This window comes from Lepisosteus platostomus, chromosome 18 (genome assembly GCF_059453375.1).
Source record: "Lepisosteus platostomus isolate fLepPlt1 chromosome 18, fLepPlt1.hap1, whole genome shotgun sequence".
Classification (NCBI taxonomy): Eukaryota; Metazoa; Chordata; class Actinopteri; order Semionotiformes; family Lepisosteidae; genus Lepisosteus; species Lepisosteus platostomus.
The window spans coordinates 9,689,931-9,714,373 of record NC_142628.1 but is presented as its reverse complement, the minus strand read 5'-3'; the positions used below and the strand labels follow the sequence as shown (position 1 = coordinate 9,714,373).

Sequence of the window (24,443 nt, the reverse complement as noted above, 5' to 3'; positions counted from 1 at the left end):
CAATATGGTTTGGTCATTTTTCATCTAGGCAAGAAACTCAGTTCCTGGAGGGCTTTGTGTCTTCTGGGTTTTATTCCAATGGCAGTAGTTAATTAAACACTTAACGCAGTTAATAAAACACTTCTCGTAATTATATTCTAAATTAGACATCTGTAGGCTTTTATCAAGGTCTTTTACCATTGATGAAACATGACATTCACTTCATTATAGGTACAGTTACCTGTAAATCACACCAGAGCCTACTTTTGAAGTATTACAATTACACAGGTAATTAAATTATTAGGCTAACAAAATAATCAAAGGAGAATTAATTAAAACCCTTATCACAAAAATATGTGACTATGATACATGTTCTCATAGTATATATGCAAATAAATATATTGCAGATTTTTCTATATTATAGAATACACATTAAAACTAAGTTATTTGTTTAAGGAACTATCCATAGACTATCTATATAATAATTGTTTTAAATGAAGGCAGTAACTTAACAAAAGATGGAAACAAGTAAAAGAAATTGCCACTTGAGATTCAAATGAAATGAAATTTCACAGGCTGAAGGAACATGACCTTCCTCACAGTGTTGATCAGCTGCAGGGACACAATAATAGATAATTAAAGTTATGCTCAGTGGATTGTGAATTTAATCTATCACAAGATTTTTGTATTTTGCATTTGTATCATTTCATGTACAGTGTCACTGACACAAGCATTTGCAAACATTTGTCATCATAAAAGGTACCTTGATATTGGACAGATATGTACTGTTTTTTTGTACATTCATTAGTATTGCTTGTGTTTTATATATGTAGTAAAAAGCATTTCAGTCTCAATTTTAACCAGTCTTTTGTATAATATGCATGCTTTGGATGTTGGAACCATAGGATTATTAATGCAACATTTTTGTCTTTCATTTATATATTGAGTATACTATGCCACATCAAGAGCTACAATTAAGATAATTACAGTATCATTATTATATAAAAGATTTGGTAAGGAACAATTAACTTGAATATTTTCATTTTAAAGGAACAAACAGAAGCTAATTCTTGTACTACTTGCACTGTGGCACAACTCCACATTTTAACCATATTTTATTTTTTGAAGTTTGCTTATTTATGGTGTTTGAATGTTTATTTCCCCATCTATTATTATTACATTTCCAAAACAAGCTGAGAGTTTTCAACTGTAAGCCTGAAAGTAATACCCAAAGCTACTGAAATCATCCACATTTTATTCCTCTTAAGGCTGAAACGCCCAGTTCAAAATGAGGCCAAACCAGGGCTTGTCCTAACAGCCAAGCCAGCATCAAATATCAATAGTATGATGCCATATTTATTTTGCTCAGTCATCAGCGATTTATTGGAAAAATTAAAATGCTTGTAAATCATTTTTTACTTTAATGCTGTGGTTTGAATAGCAGATATATGAAAGCAGATAAGCCTTCGTATCATGGAAAAAAATAGCATAGTGGAAGCACCTGATGGGATTGGATGCTTAGCTGTGAAGTAGTGAGTGGTTTTCTATTGGGTATTTTCCCCCTACTGGTATTGCAGAGGCATGAAACAGTTTGTTTCAATTATATGTTGTGCAAGAGAGAAGATTTGGGGGTTGCTATGGCAGTAACATGTTTTTTGTGTTTTCATAGAGTATCTTTGGAGGTAATTTTGTCTTTTAAGGAAAACTCCCTGTGGTTAAGATTTTGATTTTATCATGTTGGCATTCCTGGTATTCAGATTGTTTGAGCAGAATGTGTTAGAACACGAAACCTGAGAGGACTCGATGCATTTCATGATATCATAGATAAATCACAGCACATTACATGGTAGGATTGTTAGAACAAGAGCTTGGCGGGTTGTGTGAGATTATAAGATAGTGTGATGATAAGATATTGAAACTACAGAATCGCGACACGAACCATCAAACAGACCTGCCCAAGTTTTTATGTATAAAAACAGAATTACTGGTAAAGTTTGACTGAGCCTAGGGCATTGCAGAAAACACAGGAAAGCATGACATAATGAGGGAACCGCACTAGTGTCTTCCTACACACACAGCAATAATCAATAATGAATTCGAAGAATTTTCATTAAAGCAGTGACTCAAACTTTTTTCCATTTATATTTCACAAGTTAGCTTCAAGCTTGCTACTTTAAATAACCTTTTAATGAGGACACCTGTTTTTCAAGAGGATAAAAAATGCATTCAAATGAGTAAATTAAAAAAAATGGTCTGATTCAAATGCAATTAAACTAATTGCTGCATTCATCTTTGATTTGAAAGACTAAAGATTTTGTGATCATGAAATCATACAACTTTTAATTTAAGGTCAAAGACTGTATAGAGTACAAGTATAGTGTTAAACACAATATGGAGAAAAGTGATGTCATGTGTTTAAAATGATTAAACAAATTAATTTGCCTGACATCTCACTGAACCTGATATACCTTCATTCAACTGACTCTATATACATACTAAATGTCATGTATAAAAGTTTTCAATCTTTTTTACAATTAAAGCTTCTCTTTCAGTAAAGTGCTAAGAGAGCAATAAATACTATTTCAATGATATTTCCATTTCAACAATGCTATTGTTTCCATAATAAGATGTGCCAATTGCCTGTATTCTCCTGCTTCAGTCAGGAAAAACAAACTCTCTAGGTGCAAAACTTTTTAAACCACAAATCTGTTCGCCACAGACTCTTCAGCATTGTTTTGTTTCTGTGAGTACATACTGTACGTAATAACACAGGAGATGTACATGTAGTAAGCCTAAAATATCTTCAAAGTCTTTCTGTCTCACCAGAGAAACACAGTATCTACACCAGGACAATAAGAACATAAAAGCTGCACATGAGGAGAAGATATTCTTTGCCCATCCAGCCTGTTTTGTGGCTAGTAGCCAACTGATCCACAGACCTAGTCTAGCTATTTCTAGAAAGACAACAAGGAATCTGCTATTACAGAACCATTTCAATGTTTGCATGATTTAACACTTTCAGCACTTTCAGAATGTTTTAATGTCTGGACACCTTATGCATTTTGGATCTAATTCAAATGAATGAGAATTTCAACCGTTCAGCTAGGCTAGGATTAAATGGGGGAAATTGTATTTAATTCATTTCTCTTTTGTTACCCATGCAAGCTCTCAAAGCTGCTTTTGTTTTCTTCGAAAAAGGGGTAGTGGTTATAAACTGTTTATATTTGTCAGTGTTAGTCATTTTAAAGGCCCTCATCAGGTGCTCTGTACTTTTAACAAGGGTCCTTTACTGCAGTATATCACAGATTCTATTGTGGGATTTCTTGAGAAAAAACATGCAGTTTCCTTGGCAACTTGCATATTAATATTATACTTCGAATGGAGGCCTTGCAAAAAACGCTATGGGAAAAACATGCTCCCATGTTTACTGTTTACGATATGTATAAAATAAACAAACAGTTTTTTTCATCAATATTTTGCCTGTCTCATTCAATAGGTATTCAAACAGACAATATTATGGTTACATACCCAATATGCTTGCTGTCAGTGTTCTGTATTAATCATTGTTGTTTTTTATATCTTTATAAAATTGGTTTTAATATATTTTCGATCACTGCAGCATTAATGTTTTTTGTTTATTCACAAATGTATTTATTGTAGACAGACAAGAAAGTCAGAAAAAAATGGTTTTGAACTATATTCCATCATAAAACTGTTATGCTTTTAAAAGTTTTTATTGAATGTAGAAAAAGCTTAAATAAAATTATCTTTTCTATCCTTACATTTACTCAGAATCTGATTCAAAATGATTAAAGGAAAGACAAGGAAAAAAATATAATGTAGTTACAGTCGTAACTCCCAATAATAAGCAGTTCTTGGTGTGCTTTTGACCAAGAAAATTATTTTTAACTGTAAAGGTTACTGTTATTTAGTAATGGTTTATTTTAGTTGAACATAAGATAACCATTCCAGTAATTTATCAAATATAATCAGATTAACCTAATCTAGTGAGATAGTTTTTTTCATCAGATATTATTCTGTAATCTTTCTAGTGAAAAGTATTTTAAGTATAATGTTCACTAGGTGCTTAACAAAGAGGTCTTGCTGTTTCAATCAGGTAAGAACAATTCATGCAATGGCAATATCTATATCCTTCCCCGCAATCTGCATAACAATGTTTTATATAACTTTAGAAAGTTTTTTTTCATATTTCATATTTTTCATTGTGAGTTTAACTGGTTTGTGTTGATTGCTTTAAATGTGTTATAAAAAAGCATTTGCTTTTTTAGAATCTGTAACAGCAGAAGTCAATTGACTGTCCCTTTTTAACTTGTAGATTTGTTTTTCTACTTTGCTAGTATTTTTTTCAAGGAACACCACAGGGGTCAGCTCAACAGCTGAAAGATTCGTAAAAGTGTTGAATGGAAGGAAATGGATTGGGTTTTTTTTTCCAGACAGCATGAGGAATGTCAGGTTGTGAATTGATCCTTTTCTGTCCCAATAATAAACCACCATTTGGCACTGTAAATCGGAGAGTAAAAATCAGTTTCCCCTGTGATTAACAAGTTAACTACTAAGCATCCATAGACCACCTTAACATAATGGAGAGTCTCCCCTGTGACTGCTGAGTCTAGCCATATAAAATGCTTATTACAACAAAGACATTCGTAATTCCTAAGGGATCACTTTGTCAGTCAGAACTGTCAGAGAAGCTGTTAGAACCACCTCCATTTAAATTTTAGACTAATTTAATGATGCTATTTAACCACAACATTTTTATAGAGCCTTAAAAAATGAAATGACAAAATCACACAGAAAGCGAACTTCCACTAAAAATATAAAATGAGTTAAAAAGCAGAAGGAAGTTGCTCATTGGTTTTGTTTTTTTGTTCTCTCTTGATATTTGTTTTACAAACAATACATTGCTTTAAAAATATTTAAAAAAATACTAAATATCCACCACATAATAGTAAGATATGTTTCTCCCAAAAATAATTTTCAAAATATGTATATGTAATAGAATTGGACTATAAAAAAGGAAGTAGTACCCTTGGAGACCTTGTTGTCCATGTTGATGAATGTCTTGTCAGTGTCAGGAGCCATCTGTGAAGCCCCTGAAGGATCTGGCCCTTTGATAAAGGAAGCCTTTCTTAGTGTCGTGATGTATGACTTGGAGCCTGAACCCATCCTTTTGTCATGTCTCTTTGGCACCTGCGGTCTCTGTGAGATGATGGGGAAGCTCCTCCTAACCTCGAAGTGTATTTTGCATCTATTCTTTTCAGGGAACTTGGAGTCTCTGCCCAACTGATAGACCTTCAGTTCCTTTTCAGTACGTACCTTCCTGTGGTCTTGAGTGCCTTGATACAAGCTTCTTTCGAATTGCCGAGTCACAACAGCTCCTTGGTACCTATGACAACTCTTTGTTGCTGGCCGTCACCTCTAGCCGCAGGGTTGTAGACTCCTCTCTTCATATCGCGCCTGACCGGTCGTGGGCCTGCCTGCAGCCCAATCCAACCTTCTTTCTCTGGGGTGCCTCGGACTGAGAGCCCTGTCACACTCCCACCACCACATCTTTTCCGCCCTGTGCAGGCATGGGCAATGATTCTCTGAATAGGACACATTCAGCAGGCAGGCTGCCTGTTTGTCATGTTTAGTGGCAGAATCTCTGTGCCCTCTCTAAGAATAGACCAATGGACCACGGATACTATCTGACTTACCTATGAGGCCTCTGGCCTCCCATTTCTGGGAACTATCCTGTAGTTTTCCTACGGGGCACAGACCACTTCTTGGGCACTCTTTGACAGAGCCTCTGTGGATACGTCTGAAGATCTGCCTGGTCTTCAGCCTCTTTGTTTGCCAAGTTCTAGGACTGTGTGTTCATTATGATGGGTACTCTGTGCCCGTTGGTCTGCATGTTTGTGCAACAGGCTGCTTTGGAGCCTCCAGCTTGTTTGGGGTGGTTTTGGTACGTCGGTCCTCCTTGGTGATGATGATTACATTCCTGTTTTGAAAGGGAATGCCTGATTCGTCTTCTCAGCCCTGGTCCTTCAAAAAGAATCTCATCTCTCTTTCTAGGAAGCTGTCAGCTGGCCTCTGTTAATTTATAGTTTTGGGGGCGGCAGGGTGGTGCAGTGGTTAACATTTCTGCCTCACAGTGCCAGGGCCTTTCCTAGGCTCAGTTCCGAACCTCGGGTCCTACCTGAGCTTGTATGTTCTCCCTGTGTCCACGTGGGTTTCCTCTGGGTGCTCTGGTTTCCTCCCACAGTCCAAAAACCATACTGGTTGTTAATTGGCTGCTGGAACAATTGGGCCTGTGTGCTTGAAGGTTTGTATCTGTCTGTCCTGCACTGGACGGGCGTACTATCCAGGGTGTACCCTGCCTTGTGTCTCTTGCTTGCCAGGATGGGCTCTGGCTCCCCCGCGACTCTGAACTGGAAGAAGAGATGAGAAAATGAATGGTTAAGTATTGATGTAGATTAAATCCCATTATCCCACATTGCTAAATGAAGACGTGTGGATCAGAGTGATTGATGTATTGGGGATCTTTTGCATTGATTTTGCATACTAGCTCTGTGATGTGACACTTCACCCCTCAGGGGCGACAGCATTGTGTTTCAAGCCAACAGGGTCCTGAAAACCACCAGGTCGAGTCAGAATTTAAGTGAATGACAACAGCACCTGAAATCACATCAGGCAACTAGTGAAATAAGGCTTTCACGGTCACGGCACATTTCAGGGTTCAGGGAAAATAATTACTACTTACAGAACAACCTCCTGATTGTCCTTAAATGATAGAATACTAGCAAGACACTAATGGTGATGGCTCAACGATATGGGAGAGAAAACACTGTGCCATTATTCCCCAGAACAAAGAGCTGAAGACTCGGAAAACCGTTCTGTGACTTAGATAAGGAACGCACAACTACTTATTCTTAAGTGAATTGTTTCATTAAAATATATTTAGAATTAATCTCGTTTAAACACAGCCTTGCTAGAACAAAAATTGAAATTCCAAATCAATACTTACTGTACGACCAGACAGACAAGATGTGTTGGGGTGTATAAATAACTTTGGCAGAATTGTCTGAGGTGAAATAAATGGCTGTAGTTCTGTAGAGAAGTTAGTGGAGAAACGGCTCAGGAGGAAATGACAGAATAAAACAGAATCACAGAGCTAACTTTGTATTTTTTCCTTTTAAAGAAGACATTCTAATGCATCTTGTCACGGGTATCGCGAACAATCAAGGGCTGTACTATCAGCAGTGCTTTTGTATGCACCGTACAGCTGTAAAAACACATTCGGTTACAGAATAACTGATTATGAACTAATTAATCCATCTGATTATTATGTAGTAAACAAAGTTCGATGAAACGTCGGGGAAGCTATAAGAAAACAATGACTGCAATGGGATTGAAGGGAGGAAGAGTGAAATAATTGAGTGGGAATAAAAGTCAGTTTTAATTTGTTACGAGGGAGGTAATTGCACTAACACACTGGTATTGTTTAAAAGAATCAGGTTACAATATTGATCGCTCTACACGTCCACAAGGTGTAACGTGGGAAAACGTGTTGCAGTGCCTCAGGTTGGCCGAGCAGCTCGGTACAGAGCCTGCAGCACCAGAAAGTACCGTAAAACAACAATAAAGGAGCACGTTAAAACATTGCCTCAGTTGTTAAACGTTCGTTTCTCAGTTTCCCAGGAAGCCCCCCAACCCGTTTTTCTTTTTACCAGCTTCTTACTTCTTACTTCTTCTTACCAGCCACTTGGATGCACTCGTAAGATTTTAAAAAAATGTATTTTCTATTAATACTCCTCTGTCCTTTGCCACATGCTCTATCTAATTATTAATAATAATTATTATAATTATTTGTTTAAGGTCCTCATACGCTGTTAAGGGCCCCTAGGATGCAAAATAAATTCTAGCGCAACAGAACACCTTTGCCCCGTGCATCTGTCCCGACGGTGACTTGTTTCGGCTAATCTGCTGATTTTATGTTCTAATATTTACAGTAGTAGCGTTATGTGTAACCAATAAAGGAATCCGTCTGTAACTAATTGAAGTTAAATCACGACTTAACGTGGTGTTCTCTTTCTACCAGAAGGGTTTTATTACAAAAAAAAAAAGATGCTATGTTTACGTTTTCCGTATGCGCTCCTGTCGCTCTCCGGGGGGTAATTACGGTAACACGCAGTGTCGAACGAGCTCTGCGATCGATTCCTCTGGTCTCGCTCCACGGGCACACAAACATTCCACACGCAGCGGAGAGAGACATGTTAGAGGCAGAGAGGAAACGGCAGGAGCAGCGGGGTTTGAGGGGCGGCGAGTCCCCGATTAACATCGAAAACATGGGCATTTCCGCCCTTGCAACCAAGAGAAAAGCTACCTTTCCTGTAAACGGAACTCGTTAGCTACCCGCTGGACTTGGTCTGACCCTGCTGAGTGATTTTATGCGCGAGTTATTTGAAGTTTGAAATGAGGGAGGTGGTGGTTTTGTCGACGGAGAGGTCTCTCCTCCTGTTGTCCAGGACAAGATGGCAGCAGTACAGGCTGGCTGGGCATGGTATGGGTACACTGTAACTCCATAACATGTTCAGAGAAGCCCTGGATTCTAACAGTTGTTAATATCTGTGAAGGTAAGTCGGTTCGTTTTTCTCGATCTGTTTTCCGAGACACGCAATCTAACTCGGCAACAGCAATTCGGTTTTTTTTTGAACGACAGGTTAAACACCACAAAGTTTAGTTAACTAGCTACATTGTTGCATAGTTTTTATATCCGATTAAGTAACCTTATCAGTCTGTTATTGGAGCGATTACTTCGTTTGCTTGAATTTTGACGTTTAACTCGCTATATTCCATGTTTTAGAATTAAATAAATTTAATGCCTCTGATGGGGGAGACTGTTAAAACACTGACCACCACGAAAGTCCGCAGGTTGAGCAATAATTAAGCACCGATCGCCGAAAAACGCTATAATTATATCTTATTTCCCTGTCGATACATGAGGTTTGTAAAACTTGAGTTTGTTTAATGGTTTTTTTTTTTGCGGATGTACTTCTTACTCGAGGTATGGCAGAGAGTTGTTTGTGCAAAATAATTCGTTCATCTTGACTGTGCGAAGGAAAACGACTTCTCTAAACATTTAAAAACAGCAGAACGGAAACGAAGGCTTGTAATCGGGATTTAAAAATATTTATCTTCGGTTCTGGTGATTGAATTACAGTTCTGTCGCGAAGTCAGGTATAATTGTGACTCTGACGGTTTTCACTTAAAACATATTGGACCGATTTAATTCTTATAGTAAGTGCTGTGATACTCACATAGGTCCGATCTCAGAGACTTTGTCGTTTCTCCGAATAAAACAGGCCAGATCGTGATTTGAAAGCTCCGGTAGACACTTCGTATAGGGACCTGTCCTGTGTTGTGGTGGGACTAACTCTGGAGGATTATAAAATAGAATTGCTGCAATTCTGGTGGTTTGTTCTAGATCAACGATTTCTTTGTGTGTCTGGGCAAAGGTTAGTTTTAAGTGCTGCCAACTGATTTTTTTTTTAAAAAGCGAAGAACGAAATCTTTCTTTGCAAATATTTAAGAAAAACAAGTTATACTTTTCAGTAAACGGTCCAGTTGCTGCATAGAACTAGCTGGTCTACTTAAATGATTTTGATCCCAGGTTTTAAATGTTTTTTTTAAAAAATAAACAAGAGAAAAACTCGTTTAAGATACACAGCATAGAAAAAAAATACTAAAAATAATTTTGTTTACCAGTAGCTTCAGGTTTGAGCCGATGAATCATAGAATGGGATCAGTTTCATTTCCCACAGTTTGTTCCTTTAACAGATGCAGGCCTGTAGTTTAAAACTGAAGATCCAGGTACTTTCAAGTTCATTTTTTTCATATGAACAAGGGAACTTCCTTGCCTGTAGATGTCTGAGCTTGTTTCACATGGTGTGTGATGTGGCTAAAATATCAGACTATGATATAATGTGAGAAGTAGATAAGATCCAAAGGCATTTTTTGTTACCTGGTTACAGACTAGCCAGCATAATTCCTCCCCTATGGCTAGCATGAAATAAATATAAAACACTACTGTTTTAGAAGAATGATCTTATTTAGCAGGGGGATAAGTCATGTAGAAGTCACAGGATAATGTGCCTGCCATCTGGCTAGAAAGCACAAAGGCTGGGCTTTTTTATTTACTCTGTCATTAGTAGCCTTGGAAAAGTATACGTCTGAAATAGATTGAGTGTTTAATTATGTCCTGACCACGTGCATAAGGAGGTTGCAGAAGGAAACTAGTTTCAGTGCATTCCTTAAGCACTGTTATTTAATCTTGTGTTGACCTAAACAAAACTGTTTTCATGACTGTTCATGCTTCAGTAGTTAACATTCTCTAGCTTTTTTTTGTCAGGCCTCCTTGTGCTGTAACTACCTTGACACATATCCTATTTTTGCAGTTTCCTTTGTTGCAGTAGCTGAAGACTTCCTTTATTTTTTTGTGTTTGTGATCTAAACTTTACCAGGTCTTCTTAAAAATTACAGTATTTACCGTAGCTTCTGTAGTATTTATTTTTCATGGAAATAATCGAAAAACTTTTATAAAAAATTCAGGTATTACCCTTTTGAGTCTTCTAGATCAAGCTAAAGCATTGGTCATAGTTTAGTTATTAAAGTGCCTAGGATGTTTGTATCACCCATTAATGTGAGAAGCACTTTCTTTTTCCCCCCACAATGCTCTATAAAAGGGGAATTTAATTATCCAAGAAAAAAGTGTTAAAATGGCCTTAAATTAATCATTAAATGTGATTAGTGTATTTAGCAAAATTAACTGTCTTTTTTTAAACCTTGACATAGATTGTTATGCAACCATCCTCTGTGTCCTCAATAAGTTGCTCTGAAATAGATTTTCTTTTTTAAAAAAAGGGGGCCTGACCAAAAAAAAAACACATTTAAAATTAAGCCAAACACAAATATCTTTATTTACAGTTGTAAACATTTATTTTGACCCTGCTATATGTATCCCAGAGGCATCAAACAGCACAAGAATATTGTCTGTTTTATGAGCCAAGCTAAATTTCCTGGGAGAATGCAGGAGTGTGAAGACAAAGACTGGAAAAAAAAGTTATGTGACTAGTGACCTGACATCTTGGAAAACATGGTCTCCCAACTGAGCCCCGTAGGTTTGCATAGTTAAAGAAAGAAACATTCTTCTTTTCAGCCTGTGGGTTTGGCTAATGTGCACCAGTGCTATAGATTTCTTTCAGGGCATTGAACTTGTTCTATCTAGTGGTTAATTGTAGTTTGCGTATCTTACAAAATGTAGGATGTCATTTGTCTTTTTTTTCCCACTGCACTGAATCATAGTTTGTTTTATTCTGAAAGCAGATTCATGATGTTTCTCTCAACTTTGTAATCCATTTTGTTAGTGTCACATTCTGCAGTCACCATTTAAACTTACTTTGTACACCTCCCCTTCCGAAATTTCATGTCTTGATATATCTAGCGCTGAAGTTTCCGCTTGAACACTAAACAGTGCAGCAGTTAATGTCAATCTTCATGTGTGTTCATGCAGCCAGATGAATCGGTGATGCACACTGTGATGCAGTGCAAACATCCCATAAATTGATCAGAACAGCAAAGCTGAGCCTGTACTTCAGGTGTTTTTTTTTTGTCTGTGCAGCCGCTGTTGAGCTCACTCTGGTTACTGTGATCCTCAGTATGTGCGTCATTACAAGCGCAGATGGTCTTGTCACCATTGTGCTTCAAGATAAGCTGACAGGTTGGCAGATGAGTTACCTCAGTATGAGTGAATTTGCTGGTTCATAGTGAGGCTTCCTTCGCTGTGTGATCCTGCCTAGTCCATAACCTGCACTGCATGATGTTTGGTGCAACAAACATATCGCAGAACTTCCTTTAGAAGTTTTTATCAATATCGGCATGTATTTATTCTTTTTCTCATGTATGTGTTTTTATAATGTAGCCCTTTGCAAATCCCATTGAAGAAATGAGACTAAAACTGGGCAGTATGCCTTCATGTTTAACAAACAGAATATCTTGCATTCCCGAATTCAGAATCTAAAAGTTTGTGTGCTATTGATATTATATTATTTCAAGTGTTATCAAGAAATAAAAAAAATCTATGATTTTCCACATATCAGTCCTAGGGTAATTTATTAAGAAGTAAAAAAAAAATCTTGTGTGTAATTTGCTGAAAATCTCTTCTGTTGGATATGAAATGAACAATTACATGGTATTCCCTGCATGTCTTTTAACTTCAAAAGCAGCATAAATAAAACTTTCCCTTCCATTAAGGCATTGAATGCGGAGCCTTAAAAGGTTTTACTGAGGCCTCATTGTACTGCTGTGTCATTTACTGATAGTCTATCTTAGCCTATTCTTCACTGTAAAAGGAGGTGAATAATACACCCTGGAAAATACGAGCTGGCATGACGAAATGCAGCAGTTTGAATGTCCTGTCTTTTCACGCCGTCATTGACATTTTCTGAAGTGAGTGGCTCGTGTTTTCTATTTTTTCTTAAACATGTATAACCAGCTTCTTTCTAAACTGGCTTGCTCTTCAAAACCGAGAGATTTTTACATTTTATTTTTGACTCATGGGTAAATAATTGATGTATTTCATGATTATTTGATATTATTAAATGTATTAAAAAAGGTACAGGAGGCTCAAAACATGGCCTTTAGTTCTGTGTGTGATTGCAGTGGAGTATTGCAAATTGTACCTTTGGACAGCTTTAATTTTGTGTCTGCATACAAACCAAGTGACATTTTATACAGTACACGGGTTGTGTTTCCAGGTACCTTGAAAGTTTTCCTTTTTTTTTGGGAGGAAAGTCTGACTCGGAAAGTCAGAAAATAATTTCACTAAAAGAGAGCTGTTTCACTACATGAGTGTTTGATCACTTGGCAGGTGCTTTATATTTATTTTCTTTTTCAGATTGATCCTGACTGGGAGCGGTCAGCAGCAAGCAATTACAGCCAGTAGCCATTAAAAACATAAAGCTGTGAGTCATGTCATTCGATACTATAGAGTCTTCTCACAGTTCCGTGACATATCAGGCTACATGTGGTAGTTCTAGCAGGCAGACCTTACATCTGGCATCTTGGTAGGTTTAGTGTTGTGATGACTTACTGAAGCGAGGTGCTTGTTGTACATCTTTGTGAAAAGGAAGTTTGTCAGCTGCTTTGGGTGGAGTTGGATTTTTTTTTTATAAATACTTGAGGATGTAGTACTCATCTTAATTTTTGTATGCTTAATTTTGCATGATTCAGTAAGAAAGTATCCTGTGCAACATGGAAAGTTTTAAAACTCCGGCAATGGAGCAACACCAAAATATCCCGGTTCTCTCTCTTTTGGAATTAAAATGTTCAGTGAAAGATAATCTGTGGATCTCTTATATCATAAGGTTGGCCTTTGGGAACGTTTGAGTTTAGCTTCATGATCAAGTATTGTATGTTTTGTCTTCTCAGGCAGAAGTGACAATGTTTTGAGATAGACATTTATCATGAGAACAGAGTGAGACTGGTGTCCAGATGACTTTCTGGAGATGGAAGACTTCTAGTACAATGAAAAATCTAGAGATATTCTTTTTAAATTTTTCTGTGCCTGCTTTTGTGGGCCGTTTGATCTTAACCTAAGTGGGGTGCTTCGAAGATTACCTTTACAGCATCAGATTAGCAATCGGAGAATGAAAGTGAAACAGATTTCTTTTGTGCGTTAAGGAGGGAAAACAAAATGAGCCCCCCTTTCATTGTGATCATTCCAACTAAAGTGTAAACATTTATGACAGTGTGCACAGCGTTGCAAAGGGCTTAATGTCAGTTTTCCAGCTGTGTAACAAACTTTGGAAAAATTAATTCTGCCCCTAGGTCATTTGAAACTGACGCGTAAGTATTTCCATGTGAAACAGACCAAGCTAATTTTTCTTTGGTGCTACTTTTTTGGGAGAAGTGCGTTTGTCTTGACCTACTCTATAAACAGAGACCTTAATGGCTGGTTTGTTAATGTTTACTCTGTGTGGGCTGCTAGGCAAGCCATTTAACAAGACTTTTAGCTCTGCCTTGTTGTCATCTGGGAAACATGGTCCGTTTTGAGCCTTTTTTGTCATTGACCTTTTCCGTTCCTTTTGTTTGCTGTAGGTCTGTCACTTGCTAATCGGATCTGAGAGTCCTGTGGTAGATTATGGGAAGCATGAAATGGCTCTGAGAGAACTGTTTTGCAAAAGTGTTTGCTGTTAGTTGTGAGGCAATCAGTGATGTCATTCCCTTCATGTTTGGAACTCATCAAGCTGATTGTGAAAGGATCGGGTTCTCTAATTCTGAGACCATAATTCCTTTCTGGCTTATGTATTTGTTGATATGGCTCATACCTTTTCATTGGCTGCCACCAAATAATGCAAGGGGCAGGCATGTGATTGATTTCCTGCCAATAGGCTAATTCACAGGCGAAGATGAACTGCTGTAAATAAAATAGAACAACTTTCCGTGTCATTGTGAAGTAATGTGGACATTGAGGTAAAGAAAAGTATGAAGGAACAACACCAGAAGGGTGGCAGTCGGCTTGTCTATCTTTTTTTTTTTTAAGCTGCGCCCTGAGCTGTTTGAAATTGGATTACAATTTTGGCATACACAACATAACTTATTACCCAACGAGAAGTTGCCCGATTATTGAATTGGCGAGATGTGGTTTGCATGGAGAACACTTGTCCTGGGGTGCTGGTCAAGTCCCATAAACATTAAATAGCCCTTTTAATTTACTGGAATACAGGAGGCTCTCTTTGTCAAACAGATGGTTGTCGTGGTAGCACTGCTATATTCATAATAGTGCTGTTATTTTTGGCTTGCATGCAAAGCAGCCTACATGGTGATATGTTCTGTCCAGCTGGCTGACTTGAGTCGTTTTAATGTTTTCTGTTAGAGAGGGGGTTGAAGATTTCATTTTACACATGGCAGTGACTGTAATATGAGTTCTCAGAAGTCTTAAAAATAGTCATATAGTGTGTAACCTCACACATCAAGGACTGGCCACCTCTCTCATTGTTTTTGTGGTAAAAAAATTCAGTGAGCCTTTTGCAACATTTCCTTCTGTAATTGGCTCATAGTTAATTTGGAATTTGGCTTTTGCAGGCAACCTTTTTTTCCAGGGTGGAGTGTTTTCTGCAGTCTTTTCATGCATTTGTTCATTGCTGATAGGGGATTATGAGTGCTAACTTAAACTTGCAGAAGGAAGTTTTGTCCCTGGCATTTGGTGGGTGAATTTCTGAACGTTTTCCCCAAAACTGCCTTTACTATAGTGAATACTAAGTTAACATGCAGTTTGAGCATTGCAACTTAAGTTTTCTATTTTTTTTTCCTTTTACAGTGTCCTTGTGCAAACCTGGAATCTGTAACACATTTTCTTTTGTTTTTTTATGTTTTGGTTAATATTTTAGAGAGTTATTGAACATAAGGGAGGTGGATATTACTTCCCCTTTACTTGTTGATCTGTCCTTGACGCACCTTTATACAAGCACTGACTTGCACAGTTCCACTCTTTCAGTGTCTATATTTATGGCAACATGTTACGTCTTTTTTTTTTGGCAGTACAAAATTGCTTGAATTTGAAAGTAGATGCATCTTAACCAACTATCTAAACAAGGCAGTAGTAGCTCTTTGCAAGTGTTAGGCTTTGGGAAACTGCTTTATGAGGTATTGATAGTAAAATACATTTTTAAAGCTTTATCCGGAATGCTTCTGCACTTCAACTTCACCAGAAGTAAACCTTGCACAGGGGAAATTGGCAATCTTTCGTTTCACTGTGGTCAGAGTCACGTGCTTGCTAGTCGAATAGCGCTGTCTTATCTGTCTTCCCTTTAGCTTGTACCTCTATTTGGGCTACTGAGCTTGTTGTCTTGTCTTTCCCCTCAAAAGACGGGGAGCTTTTGGTTAGGAGTTGATTTTTAAGGGTATTTTAAATGGCTCATTTGCTTTGTGAAGGAGATAATTTTTTAGTGTCTTGAAAATAAGGAAGATGGAGAGAAACCACAGTAAAGAAAAGGTGGGTTTTAAAATATTCAGTCTGCTTCAGGACTTCACAAACTCTCACTGTCAGTAGGCCTTTATTTGAAGTGTCTTTTTTTAAAACTAGTTAATTGTTTGTTTTTTAGACCATAATCTAGTGATGGTGATCTAGCAAGCAGTTTAGAAAATTTCCCTGAATCTCTGATTGCTGTTAATCTTCCACTGAGACTTTAATACATTATATCTAGAAAAACTGCTCCAACCAGCCAGCCAGCCAGCCAGTTGGTTAAGGTTAATGTAATTTGCTGGCCAATTGAAAAATTTGAGTAAATCTGAATATTGAATACTGGGATGGAAAATGTAATTAAATTAAGTTAAAAGAGCACATGCATCTGATAAGGAGAATTCCTATGGGATTTGGAAACCATCATGTTCATAGTATTGATTAACTGGTTTGGAATGCACTAAATATTTTGTTTGTCTTTTAAGAGCCAGTTTTCCATTTCAATAACCATTTTTGGTTTAACAAGAAATAACGATTGAGCTTTGTTACTGACTTTGTTTGCAGTAGTGTTTGCATGTGATAATTATTTTGTCCTAATAAGATAGTGGTCTGCCTCTCAAAACATTTTTAAATTATGCTGCAGCCACAGAAAATCATTTTTTTAGCCAAACTAGAATTGACGAACGTTAAAGAGTGTTTAATTTTTTTTATCACTGTATTTCATTAAATACTGTGCAGTTAGAATTTGTTCCACTCATAGAGAGCTGATTAGAGCTTTGTAATTGCTTGAAAGATAGTGGGCCCTGCTTAATTCCAGTGTATACAGCCAAGCAAAAGGATGTCAGCTTTCTTGCATGTAGTGTCCCATTCAGGTGGGAGTTGCATACTCTCTCTCCTTAACTCTAAAATTGTCATAAACTCCAGCAGTGAGTCTGATGGTCATAATCATGGACTCTTAGCCCTGAAAAAGCTTACTTGCAGAGATGTTTCTGCTGAAAAGTCCTCTCTTTATTCTTTTCTTCCCTGAAAAACTTTAGATGTATACCTCAGCTGCTTAGAGACTCAAGGAAAGCTGCTAGGAAAGTCTCAAAGGTCAAGTGAACCTTGTGAAGTTAGTCATATGGAAGTAGTGATACAGGTTTCTATTGAAACATGCTTTTCACTAGACTGTGGCTGGGTAATTTATTCAGCTTTTACCCTAGTCGGCTCTGGTGGTTGCAGTGCTATAGCATGACACATCATGAAGTCGGAGCGATGTGGGTTAGAAGGAGGTATCCTAGATGTCCAGATTTACAGCACCCAAGCAGACCTTATTAATGTCTCTTCTTGAACAGTAAGTGGGGGAAAGAAAGCTTTGTGAATGCCACTGTGAGTCAACCTATCGTAGGTGTGAATGGCAGAGAGGTTGCAACATGCTGTCCTCAGAGCAGTTGCAGAATGGATGGAATAGGCCTTTGATTTAAAAAAAACAACAGAGGGACACATAGGGATACTAATTTGCTTCATGCAGAAGGTCTACAGCTCCAGTCAGATCTTAGATGAGTGTTTTAGAAAACTATTTCCTATAGAAAACTTCATGCAGTGAAAAGGGTACTCTTTGTTTGCAAATAGACATGCGTTTAATTTGGTTAGCTTGATTCCTTTTGTGAAACTTGCTGATGGAGGGGAAAAATCTGGGACTTCCAGGAGTGAAAGAGCCTGACATCATTCGCGTTGACTCTTACGAAGAGATCAACTTCAAACACCTTTGGGATGGGTCTTTTTATTCTTCAGAGATCCCAACACCTTGGGCCTTTGGGTGTGGCTGAGGCATCTGTTTCGAGCTCAGGATTCTGACTGCATGTTTTAATCTCACTGTGTTGGCACTCTTGAGGTACCATCTGCCACCCTGATGTTCTGACTAAACCTTAGTTCTTTCAAACAAGAAATTAAGCATAATGTAATTGTAAAAACTAAGGGGTTTATAGTCAGTTAACCATTTTATGCAATTGAAGATCATGTCCTTTAGGAAATATTTCTTTGTGTTCATATGCAGGTTATGCAATGCCACATGATTAAAAAAAAAATACAGAGCATTTTCATGTTCTCAAAATGTCCAAATTGCACTTTGGCACAAAGGCTTAGAGAAAAATACCCCGGCCTGATACGGTTTGACAGTTTGAGAATTTTGTGCCAAATGTCTCTGTTAATCTTTGTACAATTTCCTTATCAGCATGAGGCCATGTTCCGTAGTTTTCTTGATGATGTTCCACTAGGTTGTGACTAAGAGATTCTCCTACTTTGTCAGAGCATTTTTGTTGACCTTATGTATTAGTTAGGTATACTTGCTTAATAAATAAAATTAAACCTTTACAAACTGGAACGTAGTTGCTTTGAATGGATATAGCAGAACAGGAAGACTGGTTAATTTCCTTAAATAAAGTATTTTTGGTGTCTGGACTGCCATGGAACTATGGAAAGTGGAGCTTTTGAAGATAACCTGGGCCAGCTGTGACACTCGTCTGAAACTTATGAAATCCCGTTTTCTGCCAAGATCCATTTTATATTTAAGAACAATTAAAAAAAAAACTTCAGAATGCCAAATTGTCCATTTGAATATTTTTCTTTCTGACCACTTTTCTTTTTCTCTTTTCTGCAGGTATGGCCTCACAAGTCTTGGTCTACCCACCACACGTTTATCAAACCCAGACAAGTGCCTTTTGTAGTGTGAAGAAGCTTAAAGTAGAGCCAAGCAGTTGCGTTTACCATGAGAGAGCCTACCCACGGACGTATCTGAATGGTAGAACCCTTGGCATCGCTAAACCGACGAATATCGTTCGCTCATTTCAGACAAAAGACTCGGCAGGCAGCAGGCCCCGGGGGCAGAACTTTTTGCTTCAAGCCGTCGCCTTAAGAAGCTCAAGGGAGGACCCCAGGGCGACAGCGGCGCAGGCGCGGCAGAGACAGCCTCAGGAGAGGTGGGGGCCCTTGCAGGGTGCGGGGCCGGGGTGCAGCAGCAGCAGCAGCAGTGGAGGAGGAGGAGGAGGAGACAGCAGCAGCAGCGGCGGCGAAGACGACGACGAAGGAGGAGGTTTGAACTTGGCGGACGGCTCCCAGAGATGCGGGCTGAAACGTAAGAGCGAGGAGCTGGAGAACCGAGGGAGCGCCATGCAGATTGTGGAGGACCTGTCCATGTTGCCTGCGATGTTGCAAACGAATGTGGGGAACCCCGTCGCCGTGGTGGGCGCCTCGAAGCAGAACGGCGTCGGCGGGGATGGGGATTACCAGCTGGTGCAGCACGAGGTGCTGTGCTCCATGAAGAACACTTACGAAGTCCTCGATTTCCTGGGCCGGGGAACCTTTGGCCAGGTGGTAAAGTGCTGGAAACGGGGGACGAATGAGATAGTGGCCATCAAAATACTCAAAAACCACCCCTCGTATGCACGGCAGGGGCAGATCGAGGTGAGTATCCTGGCCCGACTGAGCAGCGAGAATGCGGACGAGAATAACCTGGTACGGGCTTTCGAGTGCTTTCAGCACCGCAACCACACCTGCCTGGTGTTTGAGATGCTGGAGCAGAACTTGTATGACTTCCTGAAGCAGAACAAGTTCAGCCCCCTGCCACTGAAGGTAATCCGGCCTATCCTGCAACAGGTGGCCACTGCACTGAAAAAACTGAAAAGCCTCGGCCTCATCCACGCGGACCTCAAACCGGAGAATATCATGCTGGTGGACCCTGTGCGGCAGCCGTATAGGGTGAAAGTAATAGACTTTGGATCTGCCAGCCATGTTTCAAAAGCGGTGTGTTCAACGTATTTACAGTCGCGGTACTACAGGTAGGTTGACAACATGATCATGGGTTGCTGGGTGGTTTGGGTTTCTGTTGGCATAACCATAGCTTTCAGTGCCTTTCTGTCAAGTAAGAGGCTTAAAGAAGAGCACAAAGCTCTGACGTCTCTTGTAAAAGTCTTTAAACCTTCCAGAATAGCCTGGCACATCATGCCCAGTAAATTTCTTTTCAGAGGAGGTAAATTTTATTGCAGAGTAGTGGGACAGACGTCAAATATTTTTCTGTACCACAAAGGTGGCAAACATATACTAGTGTATTCATTTCAGAACAAAGAAAGACCAAAGATGAGAGGCGGCCTTTTCTTTTATTTTTTGACTCATCCAGTGGATCTGACTCTGTATAGAAGCCCCGGTACAGGTTGTGCTGGGAGGAAAATTCCCCAAGTATGACATCCTCTGGACCTCCCCTCCCCGGAAAATGGCTGCTTTAAATACGTCTACCCTGTGTGTTTTTGAGAACTGGGAGGAAACTGGAGCGATGCAAACACAGGGAGGATATGCAAACTCCAAACAGATTGGCACCCCAGCCCAGAAACCAACTCAAGATCCTGGAGCTGTGAGGCTCTTATTGGGTGCGCACACACCTTGCTATTCAAACACTTCAAAACACTTGCAGTTGCTATTCAATTTCGGGTACCACATTCTGGTGGTGCAGTACTAACGTGTTTTGACTAGATTGATATGTTTAAGAGATGTGTGGGTTTTCTACACAAGAATTGGACCCAGTGCTAACCTAGTCCTGTCAGGTCTGCGTGCAACAAAGCAATTTTCTCAATATGCCCTGCATAATGAGGAAATATTTACTGACCTCTAAAAGGAGGAACTTAATGAATTACTGGTTGAAGTAAACCATTCGTGTTTTGAATATTCATGGAAGGGAAGTGCTGTTTTCTTTACAGAATTCAATGGAAAACTGTATGTAGTTCATATTGGTATGACTCTAAAGCACACTATAGGACGTTTTTGGTTAGCAACAATAAATGGGATTTCTGTGACAGCAGTGGGAGGTTCAATGTAGTTCCTATTGTATTTCAAACAGGGGCTTTTTTTAATATGCAAATAAAAATGCATGCTGGTTGAGGTTTCCTTTACCCTTACTGAGTCCACATTGCAAGTGAAAGTTAAAGTATGCATGTAAAATCCCTGTGATTTTTTTTAAATTTGTTTAATGATAAGGATAACATCTAAAAGGGATTTTTAAGTCGTTTTTTAAAGGCAAAAATTATAAGATAGCAGTATTAGCAAAAGGCTTATACTTCCAACATACTCTAGTTACACCTTAATGTACTGTCTTTAAATAGCAAGTATTTAATGACTGTTATAATCACAATGCTTAAACAGCAAAGTCCTCAGATAGATAATGTAGATCACATACTAATTGTATGATGATTTTCATAATTGTTATATGACACATTGTCCTAATAAATGTTAAGGTGAAATGCTTTGGTAAGATCATGGGAGAATTTGTACAACTTACGTGCGCGTTCTTGAAAGTTCAAACATATTTTGTCGGTTACTGTTGTACTGTTTGGGTATTTTGTGTATATATAAAAAATCTGTTTTAATTTGCATGTGTGTTGAGCCGAGTAGAACTGCTCTTCTCAGAAAAGAATAATTTGCATGACATTCCAGTTCAGACCTGCTGGTCGATTGATTCATGTGAACGCATAGACTGGGAAGTTTTGTGGCAGTTAGTAATTTTCCATTTCCTCTGCCTGTGAACCACTGTGACAAGTTATTACAAATAATCTCCAGGTTATTACTGTGTGTCAAAAAAGGCATCTTTGATGTGGTGTCATTGTCACAGTGGTTACACAAAGCAGAATCGAAATCCAACTAGAGCATTTGGAAATAACTCTGCAATTGTTTTTCTTATATGAATATAGGAATCTGACTTTCCTTATTTAAAATATTAGATATGGGAAATATATACTATGTACAATTACATTTTTTTTACATGTGGTGAAGGTAGGCTTCTGCTGGAGATTAAACAAGTTAAAAGGGTATTGGAAAGGTTGTCTGATCATTTACAGCATTTGAAAAGGAGACATTTGCGTGTTACACAAGCCCTGCCACTAGTTTGAAATGACATCTAATATTAAATGTAAGTCCGTAACTACTTATATGATTGGATTACTAGAGAACAGAAGTCATGGACCACAGTTTTTGACAATACTGACTGCAGACCAGATGGCAGTGTCCTAAATGCCTAATTGCAGTCACTTTTCTGAGCAGTCCGTCTGTGATCACAGATCAGCCATAGCTGTTTGAGCTTAAGTACATAAAGCTCTTAAAGTCTAAGGGAACCTATAGCTAGACTATCCTGAGTTTTTGTTTGCATTAGTTTGAAACAGGCTGGTAGTAATGAATGGTTTTGTTGCTGTTAGGTCAAGCACATTTTTGTTTTGTATAGTTATTGAATGACACTCTAGGCAGGCAAATACAGTGAAATAACCTTTTTTTGTAGTGTGGCATGTGGTAAACCGCTAATACACATGTAATATTTAAAATGGGAATTTTTACTTTACACAAACTATTTGGATCCTAAAACGGAAGTAGTATCCTGATTGAACAGCCATTCTGTAGTCTGCATGCCTTTGCAGTTAATGCCTTAAATTGTGCAGTATGTGGAAATATTGCATCATAGGGATACTATGTGGGTTACATGGCTTTTCTGATGCAATGAAAACTTTGCCTGGCAGCTGAGCTCCTATTCCTGTAATGGTCTTGCTTTGGAATCTCAGACCTTTTATTCTTTGTTTGCTTTTATGAGGGAAGGAAAGGCCACCATCTGAGGATGTCATCCAGCTAGGATTAATTGCATCATCTGATTGTAACTTGACTTTACCTTTCCTGTGAGATCCCTTAAGCACGCATACAGACAAAACATGTTATTTGGTGGCACTTTAGGCCCCAACATTCATTAACAATAAAAGTTTAACAATTCCCTGATAGTTGAGTAAAATAGTTTTTAAATGCAATTCTTAACTCTTGACTTTACATTTACTGCTTGAAGCAGGTAAAGACTTTATTAATAAGCCTTTGACACTGACATTACATTAATAGGTACCTTGTTTTACTTAAGACTCTCAGTTTGGCATACCATGTGCTGTGTGTGAGAAAAATCTTGACCTGGTGACGATCAAAACGAAATGAGATAAGTGAGGGACATGTATCCTTATATAACGCAGACAAAATCTGTTTTCAGTAGTAAAATTAAAATTTCAATCTAAAATTCTGCATTTCTGTATTTCCCCAACTTGGGTATTAACATAACACCAGCTGCTTTTCTTTACACACCTGCGGAATGGAATGTTAGGTACTGCAAATGATATTTTTACAGTGTGGCTTTTTGGCATATAGTTGTCATGTGACTGAAAGTTCTGTGTCTTATTCAATTACTGAAAGCAAATGGTGACGCTAAACCCACAGGGGAGAAAATTAATCATGAGACTTGATATGACTGACTGTAAACAGAGCCGAGTGCTGTGCAAAGCAACCATTTCACATCTAGGGGGAAAGATGAATGCTAAAAGCATTCAGTCAGCTAAAAGCACTATATGGAATTAAGTGTTTGAAGTTGCATTGGAGCTTGCTAAGTTGGTTTACTTTTGCTCCAAATATGAAAGCATTTATTTTCATGTTAAGAAGACTGTACAGCAGGTACGTTTATAAAACTGATACAATTATAAAATTCTTAACATACAAAAAATAAAATGGTACATGAAATGTCCCTAACGTGAATACACTCTGATACTTTAAATGATTTGTAATTGAGATATCCAACAAGGTTTAATGCCATTGTCTTGTATTACTAAAATCCTTGGTGTGCTGGTGTGGGTGTTTTCAAATTGGTCACCTTGAAATCTTTCCATTTTAGTAAATTAATCCTTAATAAGCCTTTTAGAATGTTCTAGGAATCCCACCTGAACACGGAAAGAGGCTGTTCATGTGCTATATGGTTTTTAAAATACTGTTTGAAATACGCAGTTGACATTTGTTTTAATCGAATGATTAAAGTAACCTCCTTCATCCGCTCAAAGTTACATAAGGAACAATAGAGCTGTCCCTCCCTGGTCAGGTCCTTTTCCCCAGTTCTGATACATGTGCATTTGCTCATTCTAAAAGGAGGTAGGTTGCCATAGCTCATGTTATAGCTGTTAAATGTAGGAACTATAGAAACCTTTTGCTTGGATTGTTTTTCCTGCCTTTGTATGCATTGTCGGTGGAAAGTAGACACTACCGCCCAGCCCAGCTTTATCATGACAAAGCCAATGTTCTGTTCACTTCCTTAAAAGAGGTTTGAGATCAGTGTGTTGTCACTGGATATTACTGCTGCCCAACCTAGCTTTAACATGACATAGCCGATGTTCTGCCCCCATCCATGAAAGAGGCTTGAAAACCAATGCTGTGATCGGGAGCGTGACAAGTACATATTTTGTCTGAGCTGCTTAATAAACCTTTGTATCCTAATTTATTTAAAAAAAAAAGGTAACTGAACTACTGAATAGTTTTTCTTCTCTTGCAGTGGTGGAGGAAATTAAAGTCCCGGGCATTCAGTTTTTGAAATGATTGAGATTGCAAAGTAAATCTGAAGTTGGCTTCTGGTTAAGCA

At 38.4% G+C, this 24,443-nt stretch overlaps 1 protein-coding gene and 1 long non-coding RNA gene across 4 annotated transcripts in view; one reads left to right on the top strand and one right to left on the bottom strand.

Moving 5' to 3' along the window:
* Nucleotides 1–24,443, top strand: part of LOC148645622 (homeodomain-interacting protein kinase 3-like) — a 67,014-nt gene that overhangs the window by 1,272 nt on the left and 41,299 nt on the right. For 2 of the 3 annotated variants that reach the window (XM_088611745.1, XM_088611743.1), the window contains exons 1-2: nucleotides 8,241–8,615; nucleotides 18,639–19,815. In XM_088611745.1, the coding sequence (XP_088467871.1) occupies nucleotides 8,540–8,615; nucleotides 18,639–19,815 (1,253 nt within the window). In that variant the 5' untranslated portion in view covers nucleotides 8,241–8,539. Of the gene's footprint in view, nucleotides 1–8,240; nucleotides 8,616–18,638; nucleotides 19,816–24,443 lie in introns of those variants that run through there. The other variant, XM_088611744.1, reaches the window with a different exon arrangement.
* LOC148645623 (uncharacterized) lies at nucleotides 54–9,606 on the bottom strand. The gene is made up of 2 exons (XR_015928202.1): nucleotides 9,300–9,606; nucleotides 54–6,410 (listed from the first exon to the last, which is right to left on the bottom strand). It is a non-coding gene; the product is annotated as an uncharacterized LOC148645623 (long non-coding RNA).